At 43.3% G+C, this 27354-nt stretch overlaps 1 protein-coding gene across 1 annotated transcript in view; it reads right to left on the bottom strand.

The window, feature by feature from the left end:
* The window catches only part of LOC136877821 (kin of IRRE-like protein 2), a 981929-nt gene that overhangs the window by 77076 nt on the left and 877499 nt on the right, over positions 1-27354 (bottom strand). Inside the window, exon 11 of the mRNA XM_068228754.1 lies at positions 19395-19428. Coding sequence (XP_068084855.1) covers positions 19395-19428 — 34 coding nt within the window. The remainder of the gene's footprint in view (positions 1-19394; positions 19429-27354) is intronic.

Genomic DNA, 27354 nt, shown 5'->3' with positions numbered 1-27354 from the left:
ACGGAAAGTAGAGTGACGGAAGTGTAACCCTAGCAACCGTGCAGTGGTGGTGATTATTGTTTAAGAGGATGTACAACTAGGCAACCATCCTCTATTAACACAAGTCAGAAAGAAAAGATGGAAGGAATCCGATACTTCGAAAACATGAATGTATCGACCAAAGAAAGACAAGTGCCACCATCCGTCTGTGGGTGGGGGCAGTGGAATAACACCCACGGTATCCCCTGCCTGTCGTAAGAGGCGACTAAAAGGGGCCCCAGGAGCTCTCAACTTGGGGCGTGCGTTGTGACCACGGGGCCCGTAGCTGAGTCCCGGCATTGCTTCCGCTTACCTGTGCCAGGCTTCTCACTTTCATCTACTCTATCCGACCTGCTTTGGTCAACTCTTGTTCTTTTCCTACCCCGAAGCTATTAGAGCATTCGAGGCCTAGGGAGTCTTTCATTTCCACGCCCTCCGTGGCCCTTGCCTTCCTTTTGCCGATACCTTCATTTTTCGAAGTGTCGGGTCCCTTCTATTATTTCCCTCTGATCAGTGTTATATAGAGGATGGTTACCTAATCGTACTTCCTCTTAAAACAATAATCACCACCACCACCAAGGGCCACCATGGTGTAATCTAAGATAAGAATCGATGACCAGACAATATTACCTAGCAACCGTGCAGGCTGTGTCTTATGTGGTGGTTCTTGTTTTAAGACGAAGTACAGCGGGGCAACCATCCTCTATACCAGGGCCTCTCAGGTTGCATGCCCTTGGTGCATCCAATGTGCACGGTGCAAGAGACGACTTCCCTTGGTTGACCAGAGAAGATCCCCCCACTCATCGATTTGGAGCAATAGCGCTTACTCTCTCTTTCTTCACGCCTGTCTCGCTCGCTCCCCTGTCTCTCTCTTCCACACTTGCTCCGTAGCGCTCTAAATCCGAGCTGACTTGAGCCGAGTACAGCCGAGCTTAGTCAAGTAGCCTAGAGACGAAGCGTTGGTCCGAGCTGAACCGAGCGGGACCGATGCACAGTACACGGAGCTCTTGCACCTCGATTTGCACGCGTGAGATTTTGGGCGTTTGAGAGGCCCTGCTCTATACTGTATAACACTAACCAACGGGGAAAAATTAAAGAGGTCCCATACTTCGAAAAATGGAGGTATCGGCCAAAGAAAGGCAAAGATCACCAAGGGAGTGAAAATGAAAGATTCCCTTGGCCTCGAGGGCTTTAATACCGTCGGTGTCGGGAAGAACGGGACTTGGATAGTTAAATGAACGTGAGGAGCCTGGCACAAGCTAGTGGAAGCAATGCCAGGACTCACCTAAGAGCCCCAATGTCGCCAACCCACGCTCGCAAGTAAAGAGTCCCTGGGGTCCCTTTTATTCGTTTCTTATGACATGCAGAGGATACCGTGGATGGTGTTCTACCACCCCCACCCACAGGGGGATATGTCTTAAGACTGGTGATCATCTGAAATTAGCAGCCGTTGATGGATGTCCATGACCGAGAGACATATTTAAGTTCCTTTGATTTTCGCAAAGAGGAAAGTAGTTTCTTTTTCTCAGTTTCTTGGGATCGGCACTTGTATGGATTTGGCCCGTTTTTTAGGGCCACATGCCCTTCCTGACGCTAACCCTTTGTGAACGAATGTAATCACTATTGCGTGTTTCAGTAGGGTGAAGTGCTGTGCATTGAAACGAAGACAAGCACTCAGTCCGCGAGCCATGTGAATTAACAATACACAGTTGAAATCCTCGAACCGCCTGGTAACTGAATCCGTCGCCCTCTGAATCAAAGGCCACTACGCTGACCATTCAGCCACGGAGCCGGATATCACTAGTTCTTTCACTGAGGTAATAAAATCAGTTTGCTTCATCAATTCTTTGAGAAGGATATAAATAATCCCGGTCAGCACAGTTATTCAAGGCAATGTAATGATCCAGTCGTAAATCCAAGAGCAGCCCCGACCAGCCAAATAACATAAAAGTACTATCAATTCCAAGACAGGGACTTTTGGATTCCAGACCTCCCCTTACCAACAGACCACCGAGTCCGACGTCCACAACACTCCGATTACCCTGCCCCCGCCCCTTGCTCCCACTAGAGATCAGTGCTAGAGTTCCGGCTTCTAGATCCTTTTATCGCGGGCTCAAACCCACTACAGGTAGTAGATTTTTTGAAGGATGGAAAAAAAAAAGTCAGTTTGCCACTCCATGTCGTACAATCTGGCATGAAAAGGATCTCTGGTGACACATTTAGTGTTCACAAGATTAAAAGAACTCTCCTAACAGTCATCCATTTCACTGTCATCTCTGGTAGAATAAAACGGAACGTCAAAATTTTATTTATTTATTTATATTTTTAATTAATTAATTTATTTATTTATTTATTTACTTATTTATTTATTTACTTATTTATTTATTTATTTATTTATTTATTTATTTATTTATTTATTTATTTATTTATTTATTTATTTATTTATTTATTTATTTATTTATTTATTTATTTATTTATTTATGCCTTTAGCAGTGCTGAAGTTAGGGCTGATGGCCCTCTCTTACATAATTGCAACATAATAAAAGTACTATCATTTAATTAGAAACGTAAACTCGATAAAAAAAAACAAAAAACAAAGTTGTAAACAAATATGAGTGAGTGAATGAATCACTACTGATCCGCATTTAGGGCAGTCGCCCAGGTGCCGGATTCCCTATCTGTTGGTTTCCTATCTGTTTCTTAAATGATTGCAAAGAAATTGGAAGTGTATTGAACATCTCCCTTGGTAAGTTATTCTAATCCCTAACTCCCCTTCCTAAAAACGAATATTTGCCCTAATTTTTTCCCTTGAATTCCAACTTTATCTTCATATTGTGATATTTCCTACTTTTATAAACGCCAATCAAACGTATTCGTCTACTAATGTCATTCTACGCCGCCATCTCTTCACTGACACCTCGGAACATACCACTTAGTCGAGCAGCACGTCTCCTTTCTCCCAAGTCTTTCCAGCCCAAACTTTGCAACATTTTTGTAACGCTACTCTTTTGACGGAAATCAGCCAGAACTAATAGAGCTGCTTTTCCTTGGATTTTTTTCTAGTTTTTGAATGTTATCCTGGTGAGGGTCCCATACATTGGAGCCATACTGTAAATCCGGTCTGACCAGAGACTTGTATGCCCTCTCCTTTACATCCTTACTACAACCCTTAAATACACTGTTAACCATGTGACTTTCGCCCCATCAACGCAGTAATTAAAACTGAGAGGATTTTTCCTATTTATGGAACTCACAACCTGACTTTGAATCCCGCTTATCATCATACCATTGCCTGCTGTCCATCTCACAACATTGTCGAGGTCATTTTGCAGTTGCTCACAATCTTGTAACTTATTTATTACTCTGCAAGAATAACATCATCCGCAAAAAGCCTTACCTCTGATTCCACTTCTTTACTCATATCGCATATATATAAGAAAACATATAGGTCCAGTAAACTGTAAACAGTGTTTACTTAAATTCTATGCACACGAATTAAAAGCTAAATATTACACAGATACACGCTATTATTTGTAATAATAATAAATGATAATATTAGTTCTAGGAAATAATTGCTTATTTTAATTTCGAAATTCCAAAGTGACTTACATACCATAATGGAACGATCACGCAGTCTATCATACATCACCAGTCACCCGAAACAGTCAGCGGTGTTCAAGAAGGAAATTTCTGCTTGCAGTCTCAAATTTATTTTGTATACGTCTTACGGTTCCTGACATCAGCTGGAAGTGTATTCCAAGTCGCCACCCAGTCAGCACGAAGGATTTATTGTACTTAGAAGGGCAGTTAACGGGAATAGCGAGGGAGAAATTGACGCACAGGCAGCGTAAATGGCGTCAAATCAAAGTACCTGAACATTGAAACTGAGGCCATATTTTACTTTTTTCTATGTTAATGTTATTTATATTATTTCTATAACATTCCTCCATATTTAAAAGACATCGGGATGTTCAAATGTTTCTGCGATGGGCTGAGTTTTCGCATTCGAACAACCGCAAATACTACCGATGTAAATCGGGATAAAACAGGTTATCTTTGAAGATGGTCTGTTCGAACCCAGCCGTCGGCAGTCCTGACAATGGCTTTCTGTGATTTCCCGTTTGTATTCCAGTCAAATACCCCGGCTGTATCTTAATTAAGGCCACGGTCGTTTCCTTCCCACTCCTAGCCCTTTCCTACCCCATCGCCACCGTAAGATCTGCCTGCATAGGCGCGACATAAAACAAATAGCAAAAGAAACTACCAGCGAAACAAATATTACAGTTGACCATAACTTTACGAATCTCAAATTACAATTTGTGAGTCCTTGAGGTAACTCTCTAAAGTTAGGCCCATAAGAATAATATATAGCAGCCATCTCGCCTAGTTAGCTTAAGCCTGTAAGGTTAAGGTCGCACCCTTATGCGATTAGCCTGGGTGTCGAACTTTGAGTCTGTTAGGTTAAGCTTCCTCTCTTGAGTATCGAACTTGGGCCTGTAAAGTTGGCGCCTCCTCTGTCTGGGCAAGCCTTGTTCCGCTTCCACGCTATTGCCACTCTAGTTTTCAAATAGTTCACCAGGTAGTAGCACCTGCCCCTTCCTCCCCCGCGCGCTTCCCTCCGCAACCCACTGAGATGCCCATCATTGATCTGGATTGAATGTAAATGTCCAACTGAGGGACCTCCTTCAAACTCATACAGTTATGAAAAAACCCTGAAGTGTTGTTTGTTGTTGTTAAAATTATTATGTCATCACTCTTGTATAGGAAAGTAAGCTACGCTCTATCCGGTTATTCGAAAAAGTAAGCTACTCATTCACAACATAGTCATCTGCTAAAAAATATTACGCCACATACGTGTGCGTCCTAGGAGAAGCCAAGGAAAACGGCTGACGTCATCCTATTGCCTCAGGGTATCAAAGGTGATAGCGCGCGGTCGCCATTTTGCGCATTTGATACTGTGCCAGCTCCCCAGTTATCCCCATAAGGCCAATGTATAGCGGCCATCTTGCACATTTGATGGCGTCTGTGCATTTGTACGAGGGTTGATTCAGGAGTCATGGCAACGATTTGTTATTTCGCGAAAACTTGCCATGCCAAACATGTAACGTATATATCTAAAAGTACGTTTCTTGAACTTCGTAATGTTTGCCGGCAGATGGGGTATGGATGCATCATTCTGGCCGTGATCACGGTCCTTATGTCAGTTGTCAGATGGCAGTGATGCGTAATGAAAGTGACAAAGTTGAGCAGCTAGCCCGTGTGACTTCGATGTCATTCCCAAAGTGAAGTGAGGAATGGTTTGGCAACAAATACAAAACGTACGAACATTTTGACGTGAGGTAGACCATATGGACCAATTTCGTGCAGCCGATGGTATTTTCCGCCTTCCTCATCAATGACAACAACCACAGACATGCTAGGAGACTGCTTTGAAGGGTGTTGTAAGTAGCTTGTAGGATGCGCGCATGTAACTGCAACGAGAATTAAACAATGTGGTGTCACCTTTAGAAGGTCCTCGTCGCACACTTTCAAATTTACGTAGTGAATTTCCTACGTTGGAGCTTTTTCGAGAGAAAAAATATAGTTGCCATGGCTCTCAACTTGGGAGCGTGTGTTGGCTACCACGGCGCCCTTAGCTAAATCTTGACATTGCTTCCACTTGATTGTGTCAGGCTCCTCACTTTCATCTATCCTATCCGACCTCCCTTGTTCAACACTTGGTCTTTTCCGACCCCAACGCTATTAGGTTCCGACGGTTAGGGAGTCTTTAATTTTCACGCCCTTCGTGGCCTTCGTCGTTTATCGGCCGATACCTTCATTTTTGAAGTGTTGGACCTCTGCCATTTTTCTTTTTGATTAATGTTATGCAGGGTGTTCGGGAAACAACGTGAACCTGGTGTGTGAGCGTTAGAGGGTTGGTCATACTGATAAATTATTGAAAAACGTTGTTTGATATTTGGCGCCAGTGTCATTTCATCAGCTGCTGAAGTTAGGCAAATAGATCGCTTCGCGGGAGAATTCAAATGGCGTCAATGTTGCTAAATCTGCAGGTGGCTTAGACGGGCTTGAAAGCCATGCCGAGAAATCAGCATCAAACACAAACACACATTGGGTGTCACCGTGGCGTTCTTGCTAAGGCGCGGCCTGTCAATTGGGAGGTTCGTGTTCAAATCCCTCTCATGGCAAAGTTTTTCTTCGATTAGTGCCGGTCTTAGGTCACGTGCAGATTTAGCAACACCACCTCGCAAGCCGCATTTGAATTCACACGCGAAACGATCTGATTCGCTAACTTCAGCCGGTGATAAAATGACAACGCTGTGAGATATCGAATTCGTTTTAAAAAATAATTTATTAATACGACCGATCCTGTAACGGCCAGATACTCGCTTCAAGTCGATTTCGACCACCCTGTCTAGAGGAGGGTTGCCTAGTTTTACTTCCTCTTAAAACAATAATCACCACCACCTGACGTCTGAATCAATCCACGTATAATCCCTCAAGGAATGAATGAGCGAATGGTATTATATGTTCCTCGCCTTTAATTTTTACCAGAATTAATTTTAATTATTATCAAATATTTAACTTACTTCCCTTGTCAGAAACCCTCTGGATATCCACAGCAACTCTATTTTACGGCATCACTTTAATTATAACCCTTATTATAGTAACTGCCCGCCTCCGTGGTGTAGTGGTTAAAGTGATTAGCTCCCACCCCCAGAGGACCGGGTTCGATTCCCAGCTCTGCCACGAAATTTAAAAAGTGGAACGAGGGCTGGAACGGGGTCCACTCAGCCTCGTGAAGTCACCTGAGTAGAGGTGGGTTCGATCCCCACCTCAGCCATCCTCGAAGTGGTTTTCCGTGGTTTACCACTTCCCCTCCAGCACGATTGTACCTAACTTAAGACCACCCCCTCTTCCTTCCCTCTTCCTTGTCTATCCCTTCCTATCTTCCCATCCCCCTATAAGGCCGCTGTTCAGTATAGCAGGTTAGGTACGGGTCCTCCTCCCCAGTTGTATCACCCGACCCAAAGTCTCACGCTCCAGGACACTGCCCTTGAGGCGATAGAGGTGGGATCCCACGCTGAGTCCGCGGGAAAAACCAGCCCTGGAGGGTAAACAGATTAAGAAGAAGAAGATTATAGTAACTTTTTAGAAGACAGGATACAGTAGTGAACAAGAAACATACGTCTGTTAACACCATTGGAAAACATTCGTTAATCTCTTCTGCTTGTTACTGTTAACATTCCTTCCCTTCACGTTGAAACTTCTCGTCAATACCACGCAGCCGAGTTTCGTAAATGGAGCCTCGGGGGTTTGCTTTCGTATGTGACCGGTAATTACTTCACAGCCGAAAAACTGTGCGGCTTCCCCGATTTTCCGATCACTAGAAGTTTTAGCTTTTCTATTCCCGTCATGTTAGCTCCCAGCAGCACTGTTCCTCACAAACCAGAAATGCCGTATTGCACAGTTAATGTTGCACAAAATTCGAGTTACAGTGCTTCAAGGAAGTAAATGCGAACGGCCGGGAAATTTAAGGCACTTCGAGATATTGAAAATTCGAGTAATGGAGGTTCGAGATATCGAAGTTCGAGATATCGAGGTTCGACTGTATATGTTCAATATGAAAAATGTACCTGCGAAGAACTTGTACAACACCGTACGAGCATTATATTTGAGCGACTGTACGTTATATGTACCGGCTGTCCGCAATTAAACTGACCGTATTCAACGCGGCAATGATCGTAGGAGTCCGAAATTTCGTAGATATGGTAACTAAGCAACGCGCTCGCGAATTATGCTTCAGAAATTGCTATGGCCATAATTCAGGTACAGCCCCATCATTTGCCTGGTGTGAAAATGGGAAACCACGGAAAACCATATTCAGGGCTGCCAACTGTGGGATACGAACCCACTATCTGCCGGATGCAAGCTCACTGCTGCGTGCCCCTAACCGCAAATATAAATTATTAGTTCCAAGTCTTGCCACCAGGCGAACCAATGGCGCTTTAGGCTGTAGTGCGGAAGTGAAACATGTTTCAGACTGAAAATAAGAAGAACATATGCATATTAATGGTTTAAAATAACCGTAGCCTAAGTCGGGTAAATTACAGCAGAGTTTTGGTTTGTATTCTGCAGACATGCGTCATGCACGAAACGGTACATGGGATGAAAATGAAATGTCGTATGGCTTTTAGTGCCGGGATATCCCAGGAAGGGTTCGGCTCGCCAGGTGCAAGTCTTTCTATTTGACGCCCGTAGGCGACCTGTTATATTGCGACCATACTTAACAGATTCCGTGTGTGGACTTTCTGTTTAGTATACTGTATAATACAACTAAAAATCAGTTGTGTAATTTTAATTAATGGAATCCTGTTGCCTTATTGAATGTATCGTCCTTGTGTACCTCTTAGAAGTATCGATTTTTTAAACGATGACTATCGGAGAAAGAGTGTGTTCCTTAATTCTTTGCTTCCGTGCACATTTCTGAAATTTACTGCCCTATAAAGTGTAGAACTCATGTGTGTATCAAATAACGAGAGCTGGAGCGTGAAATAAGGGAGACTCTCCGCTGATGTAAGCATAGCAAAGCGCGACGGAGCAAAATATACTACGAACACTCCTTGTAAAGTGGCACGTTCTTGTTATCCGTCAGGAGTCAGTGAGACATGTTTAATACATAACAGGTAGGCAGTGAAAGAGACCAGTCAGTTGGGCATATTTAATACGTATCAGGTAGGCAGTGAAAGAGACCAGTCAGTGAGACATGTTTAATACGTAACAGGTAGGCAGTGAAAGAGACCAGTCAGTTGAGCATATTTAATACGTATCAGGTAGGGCAGTGAAAGAGACCATTCAGTGGGATATGTTTAATAAGTAACAGGTAGGCAGTGTAAGAAACCAGCCAGTGGGACATCTTTAATAATTACCAGGTGGGCAGTGAAAGAGATCTGTCAGTGGGACATGTTTAATAAGTTCCAGGTGGTCAGTGGAAGAGACCAGTCAGTGGGACATGTTTAATAAGTACCAGGTGGGCAGTGAAAGAGACCAGTCAGTGGGACATGCTTAATAATTACCAGGTGGGCAGTGAAAGAGACCTGTCAATGGGACATGTTTAATAAGTTCCAGGTGGTCAGTGAAACAGGTCAGTCAGTGGGACATGTTTAATAAGTTTCAGGTGGTCAGTGAAAGAGGTCAGTCAGTGGGACATGCTTAATAATTACCATGTGGACAGTGAAAGAGACCAGTCAGTGGGGCATGCTTAATAATTACCAGGTGGTCAGTGAAAGAGACCAGTCAGTGGGGCATGCTTAATAATTACCATGTGGTCAGTGGAAGAGACCAGTCAGTGGGACATGTTTAATAATTACCATGTGGACAGTGAAAGAGACCAGTCAGTGGGGCATGCTTAATAATTACCATGTGGACAGTGAAAGAGACCAGTCAGTGGGGCATGCTTAATAATTACCAGGTGGTCAGTGAAAGAGACCAGTCAGTGGGACATGCTTAATAATTACCATGTGGTCAGTGGAAGAGACCAGTCAGTGGGACATGTTTAATAATTACCATGTGGACAGTGAAAGAGACCAGTCAGTGGGGCATGCTTAATAATTACCAGGTGGTCAGTGAAAGAGACCTGTCAGTGGGACATGTTTAATAAGTACCAGGTGGTCAGTGAAAGAGACCAGTCAGTGGGACATATTTAATAAGTAACAGGTAGGCAGTGAAAGAGACCAGTCAGTGGGACATGTTTAATAAGTACCAGGTGGTCAGTAAAAGAGACCAGTCAGTGGGACATGTTTAATAAGTACCAGGTGGGCAGTGAAAGAGGCCAGTCAGGGGGACATGTTTAATAAGTACCAGGTGGGCAGTGAAAGAGACCAGTCAGTGGGACATGTTTAGTAAGTACCAGGTGGGCAATGAAAGAGACCAGTCAGTGGGACATGCGTAATAAGTACCATGTGAGCAGTGAAATAGGCCAGTCAGTGGGACATGTTTAATAAGTACCAGGTGGGCAGTGAAATAGGCCAGTCAGTGGGACATGTTTAATAAGTACCAGGTGGGCAGTGAAATAGGCCAGTCAGTGGGACATGTTTAATAAGTACCAGGTGAGCAGTGAAATAGGCCAGTCAGTGGGACATGTTTAATAAGTACCAGGTGAGCAGTGAAATAGGCCAGTCAGTGGGACATGTTTAATAAGTACCAGGTGGGCAGTGAAATAGGCCAGTCAGTGGGACATGTTTAATAAGTACCATGTGAGCAGTGAAATAGGCCAGTCAGTGGGACATGTTTAATAAGTACCAGGTGGGCAGTGAAATAGGCCAGTCAGTGGGACATGTTTAATAAGTACCAGGTGGGCAGTGAAATAGGCCAGTCAGTGGGACATGTTTAATAAGTACCAGGTGGGCAGTGAAAGAGACCAGTCAGTGGGACATGTTTAATAAGTACCAGGTGAGCAGTGAAATAGGCCAGTCAGTGGGACATGTTTAATAAGTACCAGGTGGGCAGTGAAATAGGCCAGTCAGTGGGACATGTTTAATAAGTACCAGGTGAGCAGTGAAATAGGCCAGTCAGTGGGACATGTTTAATAAGTACCAGGTGAGCAGTGAAATAGGCCAGTCAGTGGGACATGTTTAATAAGTACCATGTGGGCAGTGAAATAGGCCAGTCAGTGGGACATGTTTAATAAGTACCAGGCCAGTCAAAGGGAGTTGTAGCAAAGAAGTCAGCAAAGGATAACACGATGCCAAGCATAATCCGCAGTCGTACAAATTTTGGTGAAATTCGAAGGGTATGTACAGGTACTTTAAGGCAGATACAGGTTCCAAGAAGGACAATCCAGAAATCATTAATAAACAATTGGAGTGTGTATGTGAGGATCTTCAAGAAGCATAAGTATTCAGTCAGCAGTATGTAAAGATTGTTGGTTACCAGGATAATGTCCAGATAGAGGTGGTGACTAATAATAAAGAAGTATTAAAACTTACCTTTGATAACAATGCCATTTACAATAAAATACAAAAGTTGAAAACAAGAAAAGCGGCTGGAATTGGTAAGATTTCTAGTGATATACTAAAGAGAATGGGATGGGATATAGTACCATATCTGAAGTACTTATTTCATTATTGTTTGCATGAAAGAGCTATACCAAATGAATGGACAGTTGCTATAGTAGCCCCGCAGTACAGAGGAAAGGCTGGTAGACTTAAAGCTGAAAATTACAGACCAGTCATGCATTGCATGTAAGCTTTGGGAAATCATTCTTTCTGATTGTATTAGATATGTTTGCGAAATTAATAACTCGTTCGATAGAACGCAGATTTAATGGCACGTAAAAGAACTCCTGCGGGACTAAATTCCGACACCTCGGCTTCCCCGAAACCCGTGAAAGTGGTCAGAGGGTCGTAAAGCAAAGAACATTATTATTATAAAATACATTTTGCCTAACTTCCAAGCTCTACCGACTATTCTTTGAGAATCACACAACCCCCACTAACCCTATGACACTACAGCCCTGAAGGGCCTTGGCTTATCAAGCGACCACTGCTCAGCCCTAAGGCCTGCAGATCACGACGTGTCATGTGGTCAGCAAGACGAATCCTCTTGGCCGTTATTCTTGGCATTCTAGACCGGGGCTGGTATCTCACAGTTAGATAGCTCCTCAATTATAATCACGTAGGCTGAGTGGACCTCGGACCAGCCCTCAGATCCAGCTAAAAATCCCTGACCTGGCCGGGAATCGAACCCGGGGCCTCCGGGTAAGAGGCAGGCATGCTACTCCTACATCACGGGGTAGGCTTGAGAAACACACAAGCAGAGAGGAAACGAGAAGGAGATCTCCGTTACCGCAGCTAATGTACACAAACATGACATCGATTTGGTTGGTTTCTTTTCGTCCGCTGCTCACCCCAGTCGATCGTTTTCTTGCTTCGATGGTGAGTTTATAAGAGGGTACTATTATACGGTGACATTTTTATCTACACACTGTGATATGAGGTCTATTAAGTAATTCAGTGACAGCATATCATTAAAATAATGACGCAAAGCATACACGGTTAGGGTATTTTGTGCTAATAGTGGCTTGTTTTTGAAGTGTTACCGCACGCAACACCAATGAAGACACGCATATATTTATCAAGATATAATATTAAATCCCAAAATCTGAAGCATTTCATGGTATAATTAGATGCCAATTGTTTGAATTTTGTTTCCATTGCTCTTTTCCATTCGTTTTGTTAATAGCAAGTTTTTTGTTAGCGGTTGAACCCCGCACTAACAAAGGGAAGGTTATCGGCGATACAAGGATAGGAAAGGGCTGGGACTGGGAAGCTAGCGCCGTGGTCAAAATTTACTGGTGTGAAAATGGGAAGCCACGGAAAACAATCTTCAGTACTGATGAAGTGCAGCCAACTCGCTATAGTAGTAGTACCGGTAATGAATTAAAAAAAACCTCCATGGCACAACATCCCGTGAAGGGCCTAAGCCTACCAAGCGATCGCTGCTCAGCCCTAAGGCCTGCAGATTACCAGGTGACGTGTGGTCAGCACGACGAATCCTCTCGGCCGATATTCTTGGCTCTCATAACGGGGCTGCTACCTCACCGTCATATAGCTCCTCAATTCTAATCACATAGGTTGAATGGACCTCGAGCCAGCCCTCAGATCCAGGTAAAAATCCGTGGTCTAGCCGGGAATCAAACCCGGGGCCTCGGAGTAAGAGGCAGGCACGCTACCCCTAGTGTTTGTTGTTCATGTGACTTGAGGATTCACGGTAACCTATGGGACTAAGAGGTGTAACTCTCACTTTGGATTGTGGGATACCAACCACACATCTAGGCTCTGTCTGGTACTGCTTACACTTATTTGCCTAGGATCCTCTCTCCATTTTTAACCGTTCATTGAAAAGAGGGGAACAGGTTACATAACTGTACTTCCCCTTACAACAACAATAACCACCACCACCTGTAATAGTTATTGTTTAACGTCCGTTCAAAACACTAACAGCCTAAGCACACACTGGGATTTCGGAATTTTGTCCCAGCGACTCAGAATAGCCGTCCCTTTGAATACCAACAAATGTTAAAGAATTCATCAGGAACTAGAGCCGCTGTCTTGGGAAGAGATAGCCAACTGAGTTGATTATTCTCTCTCTGCATTGATTTGTGTGCCAGAAAATTTGAAGTGCGGACAACACTGTCACGGTAGGGTCTATCTTCCTTTCAGCAATGAAGAGCATAAAGTGACATCCCCTTTGAAGACTCCTTTCACTTGTGCTTGTTGTAGTACTGTCTCGACGGAAGAGGCTTGAGAGACCTTAGTTCCTTGTAGTGTTGTACGGTACTTACAAGGACATAACATTTTCTGCTACTGGTTTAACGTCGCACTAACACATCGAAGATTTTCGGGACGCAAGGATGAGAAACGGATTGGGAGCGTAGCGTCCGTGGCCTTAATTAAGGTAAGTTCCAGAATTTGTCTGGTAAGAAAATGGGAAACCACGGAAAATTATCTTTAGGGCTGTCGACGGTGGGATTGGAACCCAGCATCTGCCGAATGCAAGTTCACAGCTATGTGGCCTTAACAGCATGGCCAACTCGCTTGGTACGAGGAAGGTACTCTCAAGTCGATCGAAACTGAAATTTCCTGTGGGCCTAGTAGAGTATGCTTCGGTTTAAGAGCAGATAGTTATGGGGTATCCATGCAGATCTATATTCGGGAGGCGGAGGTGGTGGTGATTAGAGGAAGTTCAACTAGGCAAACATCCTTGAGGAAAAAATGGAAGGGATCCGACACTTCAAAAACTGAAGGTATTGGCCAAAGGAAAAGAAGGGCCACAAAGGGCGTGAAAATGAGACTTCCTAGGCCTCGAATGCTCTAATAGCGTCGGGGTCGGAAAAGAACAAGAGTTGACCAAGGGAGGTAAGATAGGATAGATAAAAGTGAGGATCCTGGCACAAATATGTTGAAGACATACCAAGATTCAACTAAGGATCCCGTGGTCACTAGCCCACGCTCCCAAGTTATGTGCTCCTGGCGCACCTTTTATCCGCCTCTTGCGACTGGCAGGGGATACCGTGCCCACACCTACAGGGGATCGGGAGGCGGAGGGGCTGGTCTCCACTGTCGGCTGTCCTGAGAATGCTTTTCCGTGGTTTCCCATTCTCTTGCACTTAAGCGAACGCCGGGACAGCTGCTTTACAGGTCAGGGCAGCAGTGAACTCACCTTCTCCGCAACTCACATCACTGAGAGAAATCTCCCTGGCTTGAGAGATGGCGTTATCGTCTACAACAGGCGTTCCCAACCTTTTAGCAACTACGAACCACTTGAAATTTTTAGAATTTTGGCGTACCAGCAGTCCTATTTTCACTGCCGAAAAAGTGCCCAATGGCTTGTTTTATTTTAATTAAATTACCAAGAAAACTTCATAGTTAATTATTAATGCACTTGTATTTCGATTTCTTCAACCCTCCCAGTCAACATTGAATTTCACAGTGAATTCACGGTGAGTTCACATGCGAAGCATATATGAATTGCATGTGTTTCCCACGTGCTTCACGATTTGGGCCCCATTATGCCGCAAATGATTTTGCAGTGTATTATTTGTTAACCCACAATGAACTTGCAGAAAAGTTTTTGTGAATTTTAACGCATTTAATTTCTTTACTGCTCAATCAGCATTAAAATTCACAGTGAACTCACAGTGAATTATTGTGAAAATCAATGCTGACTGGGCTTTATCAAGACAGCAATAAATATGTATAGATTTTTCAAAATTTTCTTGCTAATTCTTATTTAAATATATAGAGAGATATATGTATATTAATAACATTTTTATAATAAAGGAAAAAATAAAACGATTTCCGCACATTACAGTTTTTGTATTACCCATAGATCTAAAAAACACACAATTCGATGTAATTAGTACAAACCAAGCAAAAAGTGCCATGAACATAATCAAAAATCAACTTTCAGTCCGAAATTTCTTGTTTGCCTGAGATTAAAATAAGAATATCAGGAGTAACGGAACTAAACTTCACTCGTAAGTCCTCTTCAACACTTATTCTGTTTCTATGTTAATTTTTGATGTATAAAAGTTCAGAAAATCCACTCTCACACAAGCAACTTATAACAAACGTCCCCTCTATTCTCTGTCCTTCTATCTTCGATGCATCGGATTGGCGTGCTTGCGTACTCTATCTGTATTATCTGTACGGTCGTATAACCCACGCACACCACCTGAAACATTCCCGCGTACCACCGGTTGGGAACCCCTGGTATAAAAGGTTCGCCGTATCTGTCCGGATACGGAATGAAAACATTTACTGGCACACAATTTCCTTCGGGTTGTACCGACAACTGGCTGAGCTGGTGTGCTTCACAGAATTTGAAACGGTGTTGTCTCAGAGTGTCGTATTTACGCGAATAATCCCCGCATATTCTTTAAAAATTTGAGGCACGAAATTGGGGTGCGGGTTTTATTTGCGTCAATGTTGGCATTTTTGTCAAAATGAGCCTTCCTAAAGTTAGGGTGCGGGTATTATTCGCGTAAATACGGTATGTGAGGCCTCTTCCGAGCGGTCAGCTTTGTGTTCAGCGCGTGGAGGTCTGGCTGGTTGCGGTTGAAAAGTAGGCTTCGGCCTACAAGTGGCCACAGCTGGTCCGTGGTCCGACAGCTCTGCACTCCGACCGGCCAACTAAGCAGAGGAGGGGTTGCCACGGCTCTACTGTGGCTCTATACCTCTGCGTTCGGGAGACGGAGAGGGGCTAGTCCCCACCGTTGGCTGCCCTGAGAATGGTTTTCCGTGGTTTTTCATTCTCCTGCATTAAGGCGAATAACTAGAGACAGCTGTAACACAAGCCGACCCCCTGTCGAGATTGGCTTCCTGGTGAAACTACGTAAACAACGAAACCCGGAAGAAAAATACAATAGCCTTTCACCTATATCCAAGGTATCGGTATAAATTAATGTATACCTACACGCGTAGTGAATAAAATAATGAATATTAGATAACGTGACAGTGTATCAAAAATGGGGGGGGGGGGATTACTGGCAAAATGTGAGTGGTGTAAAATTATCTTAGCCGGCCTCGCGGTGTAGGGGTAGCCTGCCTGCCTCTTACCCGGAGACCCCGGGTTCGATTCCTGGCCACGCCAGGGATTTTTATCTGCATCTGAGAGCTGGTTCAAGGTTCACTCAGTCTTCGTGATTACAATTGAGGAGCTATCTGACGGTGATGTGGCGGCCCCTGTCTAGAAAGCCAAAAATAACGGCGGAGAGGATCCGTCGTGCTGACCACACGACACTCGTAATCTGCAGACCTTCGCGCTGAGCAGCGGTCGCTTGGTAGGCCATGGCCTTTCGGGGCTGTTGCCCCATGAGGTTTGGTTTGGTAAAAGTATCTTATGTACTGATAATTTCAGGAATGATAGTCGTTACAGGATAGCTGGAATAAAGAAGTACACAGTGGCACGCGAGCCTCCGTGGCTCAGGCGGCAGCGCGCCGGCCTCTCAGCGCTTGATACAGTGGTTCAAATCCCGGTCACTCCATGTGAGATTTTTGCTGGACAAAGCGGAGGCGAGACAGGTTTTTCTCCGGGTACTCCGGTTTTCCCTGTCATCTTTTATTCCAGCAAAACTCTCCAATATCATTTCATTTCATCTGTCAGTCATTGATACTTGCCCAGGAAGAGTGCGACAGGCCTCGGCAGCCGGCACAATTCCTATCCTCGTCGCAAGTTGGGGGATTTATTCATCCCATCCCTGACCCGGTCATTGACCGGAAAACAGGCTGTATGTTTAAAATAAAGCGGCATGCATTGATCACTGCATTCATCATGCTCATGTTTGTTAACAAATCCCAATATCAGGCGAAAGAGGACAAAAAAGGAGTAGGAACATCATGTGAAAAACATGGATTACTTTTTTTCTGCTAGTGGCTTTACGCCGCACCGACACAGATAGGTCTTATGGCGACGATGGGGTAGGAAAGGCCTAGGAGTTGTAAGGAAGCGGCCGCGCCCTTAATTAAGGTACAGCCCCAGCATGTTCCTGGTGTGAAAATAGGAGACCACGGAACACCATCTTCAGAGCTGCCGACAGTGGGATTCGAACCCACTTCTCCCGGATACAAGCTGACAGTTGCGCATTCCTAACCACACGGCCAATTTTTCCGGTGCCTTACTTTTGTTTACGTGTTTAGGTCTACCAAAGGAAGTTGGTGGGTATGAGGACAGGAAAATTTCTACAAAGTAAGTGGAATCGGTGCCAAATTCATGTTGGGACTCCGTGATTACTACATATTCTTCACAAGTAGTGAACTCGCTAGGAGGACGGACATGGAAAAACTGTAGTTCAAATCGGAACTATGTGCTAGAGCAAATTAGGACCACTCTGCATATAGAAATGATACCATTCAATTGGATCGAAGTAAAATTTGAGCTGGGTGTAACGAATAACAAAGTTTTTTTCAAAAGTCGAAAGCAAGAAAGAGACAGGAGATGAGTTTAAGAATTTTAATTTACCGAGAAAAATGACGGAAAAGAGTAAACAAAGACGAAAGAAGATACATTCACATTACACAATACAGTTCATTGAAAGCTGGAAACTACATCTTGGTGCAAAGCTTCCAGAATGCTATTTCTTTTAAAAGTAATTTAATCGTAAGAAAGGCTAGCATATTTTCATTCTTGTATTCCTAAAATACTTACAATCAACACATGGTAGCACGTTCTATGTCTTCAACCTTATAAAACAGTATTGCGACAGCTACAGCTGGAATTGCTGGACAATGGATGACGTATGTCTGTGCACACGCCGAACAGGGTAAACATGCTAAAGAACTTCTAGAGTTTCTGTACAAGGGTAAACATGCTAAAGAACTTCTAGAGTTTCTGTACAAGACCATCAACAGTGAGGGTCAATTTAATTACAAGAATAGATTTGAGGAAGTATTGAGGTTATTTGCATTCAGCAGTATATTATAATTTCAAATTCCTCCATGAATGGAAGATAGCACTGTCATTTCTTTTCTCAAAACATTACACTGCTTTCGTTCCTTAATAATATTAACAAAAGCACCGTGTGAAACTGAGCTTGGGCGTAATGAATACTAATATTATTGGTTTACGCCCCAACAACTACTAGGACTAGGAGCCGGAAGTTTGTCCCATACGAGATTTTTTACGCGCCAGTAAATCTGCCCTCACGAGGTTGGCGTATCTGAGTTTCCCCACTGGTCTGAGCCGGGACCAAACCAGCCAACCGGGCGAGTTGGCCGTGCGCGTAGAGGCGCGCGGCTGTGAGCTTGCATCCGGGAGATAGTAGGTTCGAATCCCACTATCGGCAGCCCTGAAGATGGTTTTCCGTAGTTTCCCATTTTCACACCAGGCAAATGCTGGGGCTGTACCTTAATTAAGGCCACGGCCGATTCCTTCCAACTCCTAGGCCTTTCCTATCCCATCGTCGCCATAAGACCTATCTGCGTCGGTGCGACGTAAAGCCCCTAGCAAACCAGCCAACTTCGTCTCAGAAGGTGAGCTCCCCCACTATCTGAGCCACTCATCCCGCTTTCATAACAAATGTCGAGATGTTCTGTTGTACCGAACAAACTGGAATTTTCGTCATTGAGTCCTAAAATGTTGACACTTACTAGCCGATCATTCAATTTCCAGCCATATCCGTTGAGTCGGCCTTAAATTTATGCTAAACATTCACTTGCGAAGAGTATTTTGCAATATAGTATTCAGTCACTATTATAATCAACGACTATTGCTGTGTAAAATTGACAGGAATGGTATGATGCTGTCGTCATGACACAAGTATATTGCCGTCGAACAAGCAGTAGTTTCGACGTTGTTAATAGTGGCTATGGATTTGTACTGAATTTGTTTTACTGGAATTAATTTTTCTTGTGAGATTTTTAATACTAATTTGTTTTTAATAAAGAGAGTCCACACTTTGGATTTTTGAAAATGACTGAAGTTAAACCATCGTTTAGCACGAAAATTTGTTCAGATCGAGATATGCTTCAAAGCTCGAACGGATCTTAAAAGGATTCTGAGGCCAGTCTATACGAAAATTGGCTGAGGCCAGAATTAGTCTCTTAAAGAATGCGAAAGAGTGACTAAAACCAATATTTACGCCAGTGTCAAAGTAAACACACATTATAACGTAGAGTATGCCCGAAAACGTGTTCTTAGTTTAAAAAATCAGTTCTATTTTAAGAAAGGAAACGAAAGCGATTGATTTCTAAAACACTTACATCATCATACCTCCTACCAAGCTCGGAACACAGTACGGTTCACGTATATATTCCGTATATTAGGGAAGGATTGATGAGTTCTTAAAGTTGGAGATATTTAATGAAATTGAGTCTTACCTTTCTAAGTCAGACGGCCGGAAATCACCTCGACCTGAAATGAGGAAAGACTGATCAAATATTTGTTTAATTTAACGTAAACTGAACACAAATAAAAATACATTTTCATACTTTAATGAATAATAATGACTATACTAAGTTCGGCACTGCTCCCTATTAATCCTGGTGTAATTCTTGCCAACCTTTCTGTGGCAAACTTAGTTCTTCTCATATCCTTGAGAGATTAAGGCTTTAGAGATGTGATGTAAATAAAAATCATATGTATAATGAATGTTATTATTAAGCTTTGAAAATCAAATGGTTGAAGAAAGCTTAAGCGTTCATTCTATCCTGGTCAATAGCATAAAGGATACAGGTATGGTAGTCCACAAAGAAGTTTACGGCATCTCTACTACGGGATAATAATAATAATAATAATAATAATAATAATAATAATAATAATAATAATAATAATAATAATAATAATAATAATAATAATAATAATAATAATAATTCAGCCTCGTGGATGTAGGGGTAGCGTGCCTGCCTCTTACCCAGAGGCCCCGGGTTCGATTCCCGGCTACGTCAGTTTACCTGGATCTGAGGGCTGGTTCAAGGACCATTCAGCCTACGTGATTACCTGATTACAATGGAGGAGCTGTCTGACGGTGAGATAGCGGGCCCCCGTCTCGAAAGCCAAGTATAACGGCCAAGGGGATTCGTCGTGTCGACCACACGACACCTCGTAATCCGCAGGCCATCGGGCTGAAAAGTGGTCACTTGGTACTTGGTAGACCATGGCCTTTCTGGACAGGTTTGGTTTTTAATAATAATAATAATAATAATAATAATAATAATAATAATAATAATAATAATAATAATAATAATAATAATAATAATAATAATAATAATAACAACAATAATAATAACGAAAGAAAATCTGTTTCCAGTCATTTGACCGGGTCAGGAATGTAATGAATGAAGCCCTCATTTAGCGGCGAGGATAGGAATTTTGCCGGCTGCCGAAGCCTGTCGCACTCCTCTGGGGCAATGATTAATGACTGACAGATGAAATGAAATGATATTGGAGAGTGTTTCTGGAATGAAAGATGACAGGGAAAACCGGAGTATACGGATAAAAGTCTCTCCCACCTCCACCTGAGCCACGGAGGCTATAATAATAATAATAATAATAATAATAATAATAATAATAATAATAATAATAATAATAATAATAATAATAATAATAATAATAATAATAATAATAACAGAATGCGTAGGCCCCAACGACTCACCTATTATTCCCATCACTCATTCTAACACCTCCCACGGAGCTAGAGGGTTGAAAGTCGGCACCGATATTCTTTATGACCTAATAGGAAAAGTAAAGATGTTTCATTCGGATGTTTTATGATTAAGAGGGTTGATATAGGCCCTTTGGCACTCGGGCCTAGGCTAATTTATGGTAGGCAAAATATCGAATTTATCTCAGAAGGATCAGATAAAGCTCAATTTACGTCCGTCGATGGTAGGTTCCTACGAAACTCCAAAAACTACATGTTAAGACCCTAGAACAAACCCTTTTCCAGATATATAAAGAAAACCACACATTTTGTGTCGATAATTTCAGATGAACCCTAACCATTACGACATATTTATACCAATAGTGAATTTGATGTACTTAACAGTGTCCATAGTCCATAGTTGCTTAGAGGGAATAGCGCGAATATATTTAAGCTCGGATTCCATTGCTGACAGTGGAGATACTGCAGAACTGTCCTCAACGATCTAAGCCCCTCCGGAATGGTACGTCATGAGCTGTAACTGAAAGTAGGAGCTACTGTCAGAAGGTTGAGTAATGGAACAAGGTTTATAATTAAATACCTCAAACGAAATGTAATTATTGCAGAGGTATCGACAGGTCCATCATCCGGAAATATCTTTTTTATTCCGCGAAATGACCTTGCACCTACGGATACTGACCTACCCTTTACTGTAAAAAGACGAAAATATCCAGTTAAGCTTGTATTTGTCATGACTATTAACAAATAGCAAGTTTTCAGTGGCTATTGATATCGTATTCATAGCAGTGAGAACTACAGTTTTATGAGGAATCCGAACCACAGGATGTCGGAATAGTAACGCAAAAGTGTTTTCGACCGATATGAAGTTGTCGCATTCAAGGCAACGTGAACAGATAGGAACGAACCAGTATCCTAAGAATAAAATGCTAACGACTAACCAAGTATGATACTGAGGTCCGCTTAAAGCTGTACTGATCAGCACCACCGTATACCAACTATACAATATAATAATACAGTGATACGTCATTGGAAATATACGAGGCGATGAAAATGGTATTTCCACACATTTCTAACACTCATATCTGAGACGATTTCAAATAGGGAAAGTACTATCCTTCACCTTTAAATGCGTGAATGATTGAATGATGGTATTTCCTGGTCATTTCGTTAACGCAGCTGAGCTCTAACCAGACCTGTTCATGGTAGTAAATTGTGTCATTATGAGCTACACAAGCGAACAGCTGATGTTCAGTCCAGTGCTGAGAGAAATTTACCCATCGTTTCTAAACAACGGACGCGGAATTACAATTTAAGCGGTGTTTTTTCCCTGTCCTCTTTTATCCTTGCCTCAATTCTGAGGATCGTGATCTCCGAGGAGGCTATTGGTCAGTTGTTTTCGATCTCCTACGCTCCTCAGCCAGACGTGCTGCACCAAACACGTTCAACCCAGTTATACTCCTGATAATGTTCGACCGTCAAGTGAAAAACTCGTCTATGGTCTCTCTTATCGGGAACATTTTCAAGAAGTATCAGATTTCCTAAACTGTCATTCCCATGTCGCATAGTGTCTCCAAATAATTGTAAAATACTTTCTTTACATTTTGATGATAATCTGATTCTGAGTTTAAGTCCGGATCCATGGCTAAATGGTTAGCGTACTGGCCTTTGGTCACAGGGGTCGTGGGTTCGATTCCCGCCAGGGTCGGGAATATCAACCATCGTTGGTTAATTCCGTTCGCACAGGGGCTCGGTGTATGTGTCGTCTTCATCATCATTTCATTCTCATCACGACGCGCAAGTCACCTACGGGAGTCAAATAACAGATCTGCACCTGGCGAGCCGTAGCCTACATGTCCTCGGACACTCCCGGAACTAAAAGCCAAACGTGATTTCAATTCATTTCTGAGGTTAAAGAGGAGAATAATGAAATAATTTGTTAAGAAGTAAGCCCTGCTTTCCAGTTTATACAGTACATGTACAGTATTTTTTACGTTGCTTAGGCCTACTTGTATATCATCGTTGCCGGGACGAAAAAGTGATAATATTTTTGGAGATATGATGACCCACAGCACATACATTATGAATAGCGAGAATGCCTTGACAATAATCACACAAAATTGCACCTTATATGACAGAACCTTACCGTCCCGGGTACCGACGATATACGCTTGTTTTAAGTGATTTGATAGAATCTGAGGATATTCTTGTAGAACAAAACATGTCATTCTTTGTATAATAGTGTGTATTTTTTACAGGTATGTTTATAGTGTTATAATTTATATTGAAACTCTTGCGTGTTTGACAGTTTGGAAAGTTTTTTGTCTCATTTAATGAAATAATTGGTGTGAAATGCTTCTCAATGTATGTGTAACATCCTTCGCCAGCATCATATCGAAAATAATCGATTTGCTTCAGATCTGTAGCACGAAAGTTATCGCCTCAGATCCACAGAGGAAAACTGGAAATACCAAACCATCTTTAGTGATAACGAGCTAGAGTCATACTTCCATAAATGGGACAAATTTGTCCATAAATATTCTTCCCTTAACTTCTCTTTTTCTTTTACAATTGTCTTTACGTCGCACGACATAGATAGGTTTTATGACGCCTACGGGATAGGAAAGGTTTAGGGGTGGGAAGAAAGCGGTCGTGACTTTAATTAAGGTACATTTGCCTGGTGTGAAAATGGGAAATCACGGAAAACCATCTTCTGGGCTGCCGGCATTGGGGTTCGAACCCACTATCTTACGAATTCAAGCTCATAGCCACGCGCCCCTAACTGCACGGGTAACTCGCCCAGCAGGAAAGGGTTAGGAGTGGGAAGGAAGCGGTCGTGACTTTAATTAAGGTACATTTGCCTGGTGTGAAAATGGGAAATCACGGAAAACCATCTTCTGGGCTACCGACATTGGGGTTCGAACCCACTACCTCCCGAATTCAAGCTCACCGCAGCGCGCCTCTAACCGCACGGACTACTCGCCCGGTCTCTCTCAATCTCGGGAGCACCGCCACCTGAACTAGAAATGACAGGACCAAGGTATAGAATTTTGAGGCGTCCTCCAGCTCCTTGAAGATGTTTGTCCTGGCTATCTTCTTCGCTCTATGAACAATCATTAATTTGGTCTTGTTCTTGTTAATCTGAAGTCCCATTCGAACACAGACGAGAAATGAGCTCAGACAGGAGCGCAGTATCCTCTACGTGATGTAGGTTGGATAGTTTTTGACCACCAACAGGAAATAATCCACCATCGATTTCCTGAAGTGCAGCTCTCATGATGTACTCGCTATACATACTGAATACCACAGCCTTAACGGACACCTTTCTGGAACTTGAAATTTCTTGAATTTGCTATTTTTTGTCATAGTAGAGTTGGCTTCTTACACGTTATTTATCAGCCAAAGCAAATGTACAGGAACACTAATTTCTAACAAAACTTGCATTGTTTGCATTTTTTATTCTTTGTCGAGGCCCTCCCAGCATTCCTTCCATCTGTTTTATACATTCTCAAAGTCGAGGACTTTACTACCATCATTCTGGGTCTAACTTTATCTGATAACACCCTAGCTTTGCGGCAAAGGTCACGAATGATCGAGACCTTCGTAGCCTAATCGGGAGAGCATAGGACGTGAAATCCGAAGGTTGTGGGTTCTGTTCTCACCGGCGTCATCTTAACCATTTTTGTTCTGTAATTAACATTTCCTTGACATGTAATATTTCTACTCAACACGACCTACACTGAATATCTATTTCAAGTGTTTGTCTTTTTCTAATGCAACGTAGTCGAAAGTATTATAACGTTAGCGGTCACATGTGAGTTGTGAAATTCTTTCTTTCTTTCTTTCTTTCTTTCTTTCTTTCTTTCTTTTTTTCTTAATCGGCTTACCCTCCAGGGTTGGTTTTTCCCTCGAACTCAGCGAGGGATCCCACCTCAACCGCCTCAAGGGCAGTGTCCTGGAGCGCGAGACATTAGGTCGTGGATACAACTAGGGAGAATGACCAGTACCTCGCCCAGGCGGCCTCACCTGCTATGCTGAACAGGGGTCTTGGTGGGGGATGGGAAGATTGGAAGGGATAGACAAAGAAGAGGGAAGGAAGTGGCAGTGTCCATCCCGGCATTTGCCTGGAGGAGAAGTAGGAAACCACGGAAAACTACTTCCAGGGTGGCTGAGGTGGGAATCGAACCCACCTCTACTCAGTTGATCTCCCGAGGCTGAGTGGACCCCGTTTCAGCCCTCGTATCACTTTTCAAATTTCGTGGCAGAGCCGGGAATCGAACCCGGGCCTCCGGGGGTGGCAGCTAATCACACTAACCACTTCACCACAGAGGCGAACGAGTTATGAAATTCCTCATTATTTTATGGTAACCTTCTTCGTGGTATTTAAATACAGTTTATACCATCAGTCAACTTTTCATATCCCTCTACACACGAGTCAAGTCAAGATAACTTAGCTTCGGCTTTTGCCTCTCTCTAATTTGTCCGTGGCCGCGTTCGATTTTGCAGTGGGACTTCTTTAAAACATGAATGCCATCCCCGTTTATGAAAATGTCAGCGGAGTGGATAATATGAAATGGGATTTCCACTTAGCAGCACTCATCATCTAGCGAAATGGTGGGTGTGGCGTTGGGAAGTGGGAAGGGCGAAGGGGCAGGGGAGGAACATTCAGAGGGATTTTAATCTTGGTTAACTCCACTCAGTAGATGTCATCAGGCTGCTGATTAAGTAGTAAACTGAAGGAGAAAGGTTGATGAATCCTGCAATTTAAATCCATCAAGAGAACTAGATTATTATCTGATGGAGGTAGCAAAAGAGCCATTGTATAGGGGGCAACTACCTTACCTCATTATCGTCCTGCGTTTTTTGGTAACACATTCAGACTTTCATTTAAAATCCATATTTTTGAGTTTTGAAAATTAATAAAGAAAATGTTCACTGAGATTTTGGGTTAGAATGTGGAAGTGCGTTGGGTAGATTAGGTCACAATTGAAGGAATTCTGAATGGAGATGGAGAGAGGAGAACGAATAGCGAAATTTGACCTGCTGAAGAGATACAGTAGATGTTGAATTGAATTTATTCATAATAATAGTGGCGTATGGTCTCCGGAGAGGCTTGGTGCAGATTTATTGAGTTGATGCCTTATAGGCGACTGGCGCGTTTGAGAGGATAGAGCCTTATCTATGATTGATTCTAATGCTGAAGACGAGACACACGCACACACACACACGTCCCCCGACCCATCGGAATAAACCAATACAATGGGGGTAAAGCCGATGTCTGTCCCTGAATACGTACTTGTAATCGAATTCCAGTACTGAACTGAACGTCACAATTCTAGAAAAATATTCAGTCTGTGCCGTAATGGACAGTAGCAGTGATTAAGGGGCAGGAGCTACTGCCCACTTTTATTCCATTTTAACCACCGGAAACTGGGAATTATAAAAAAAAAAAGAAATTTCTATAAACCCTGAGGTGGTTTGAGTTAATTCTTTCCTTTAATTTATTTAATTATTAAGAAAGATTCTAAGCGGAAATACGCACAAAATGTCGTTCGTCGTGCTTAACCGAATTGTAGAGCGCCACAGCAAATAGTGGAGACCCGCGGAACAAAGTGTAGCATGTTCTGGGGTATACTCTTTCCAGCTCACCCGCTGCCCCTGGCAGTTTCACTCAGTCAATGTGTCTGTTACTTTGTTAACCTATAGTCAAACACTAAATTACATTTTAATTGTTCACTGCCGTTTGTAGAAAGTAAAACACCAAGACCGAGAGCTGTGATCACAATGGAATTTATTCCACATATTAGGGACATGACAAGACATAAATGATTACAATTACAGAACTGTACATGCACGGTGACCGTGGAAATTCAGTACAGCGTAGCGTCACCACGCGCTGCAATCAGAGCCGCTAGACGTCGTGGCATGGAACCAAAGAGCGCCTGAATATGCTGCTGGGGAATACTCTGCCACGCGGTTTGTAGGCGCGTCCATAAATCGTCAACAGTGGCTGCAGGAGGATCTGAACGAACAAGGTGCAGACCGACCATATCCCAGACATGTTCAATGGGTGACATATCCGGCGAACAGGCAGGCCAGGGAAGCAGTGGTATCCGTCGTTCTTCGAAGAAGGCTTGCACATTCCTCGCCACATGTGGCCCGACATTGTCATGCTGGAATATGGCGTCTGGAACGGCCTGCAAGAGGGGCAGTCTCTTGAGCTGTAAAACCTCCCTGATGTAGCGGTAGCTGTTCAGATTCCCCTCAAGACGTAGGAGGCGAGATCCTATGTTACAGGCAATTGTGCTCCAAACCATCACACTTGGCATTTGTCCGCTATGCCGCTCAACAATACAGTCTGCCCGATGGCGTTCACCACGGGGGCGTCTAACGCGTATGCGGCCATCGCTGTAAGGCAAGTTGAAGCGGGACTCGCCCGAAAACACTACATTTTGCCACTCAACACGTCGATGTCGGTGTTCACGTGCCCATTGCAGTCTACGGCGTTGGAGGTTGCTGGTCAATGGAAGCCGGCGCAATGGCATGCGTGTCACTAGTCCAGCCCTCAAAGACGGCGTCGAACCGTCGATGCAGACATCCCCACACCCGTTGCAGTGCTCCAACGTCGAGCCAACACCGTGGACGAAGCTGTTCTGTCCGTTACGGCCAAGCGGCCAAGA

The sequence above is a fragment of the Anabrus simplex genome, chromosome 7, assembly GCF_040414725.1.
Source record: "Anabrus simplex isolate iqAnaSimp1 chromosome 7, ASM4041472v1, whole genome shotgun sequence".
Classification (NCBI taxonomy): domain Eukaryota; kingdom Metazoa; phylum Arthropoda; class Insecta; order Orthoptera; family Tettigoniidae; genus Anabrus; species Anabrus simplex.
Note: the sequence above shows the minus strand (reverse complement) of the source record. Positions and strands in the feature narration are given on the sequence as shown.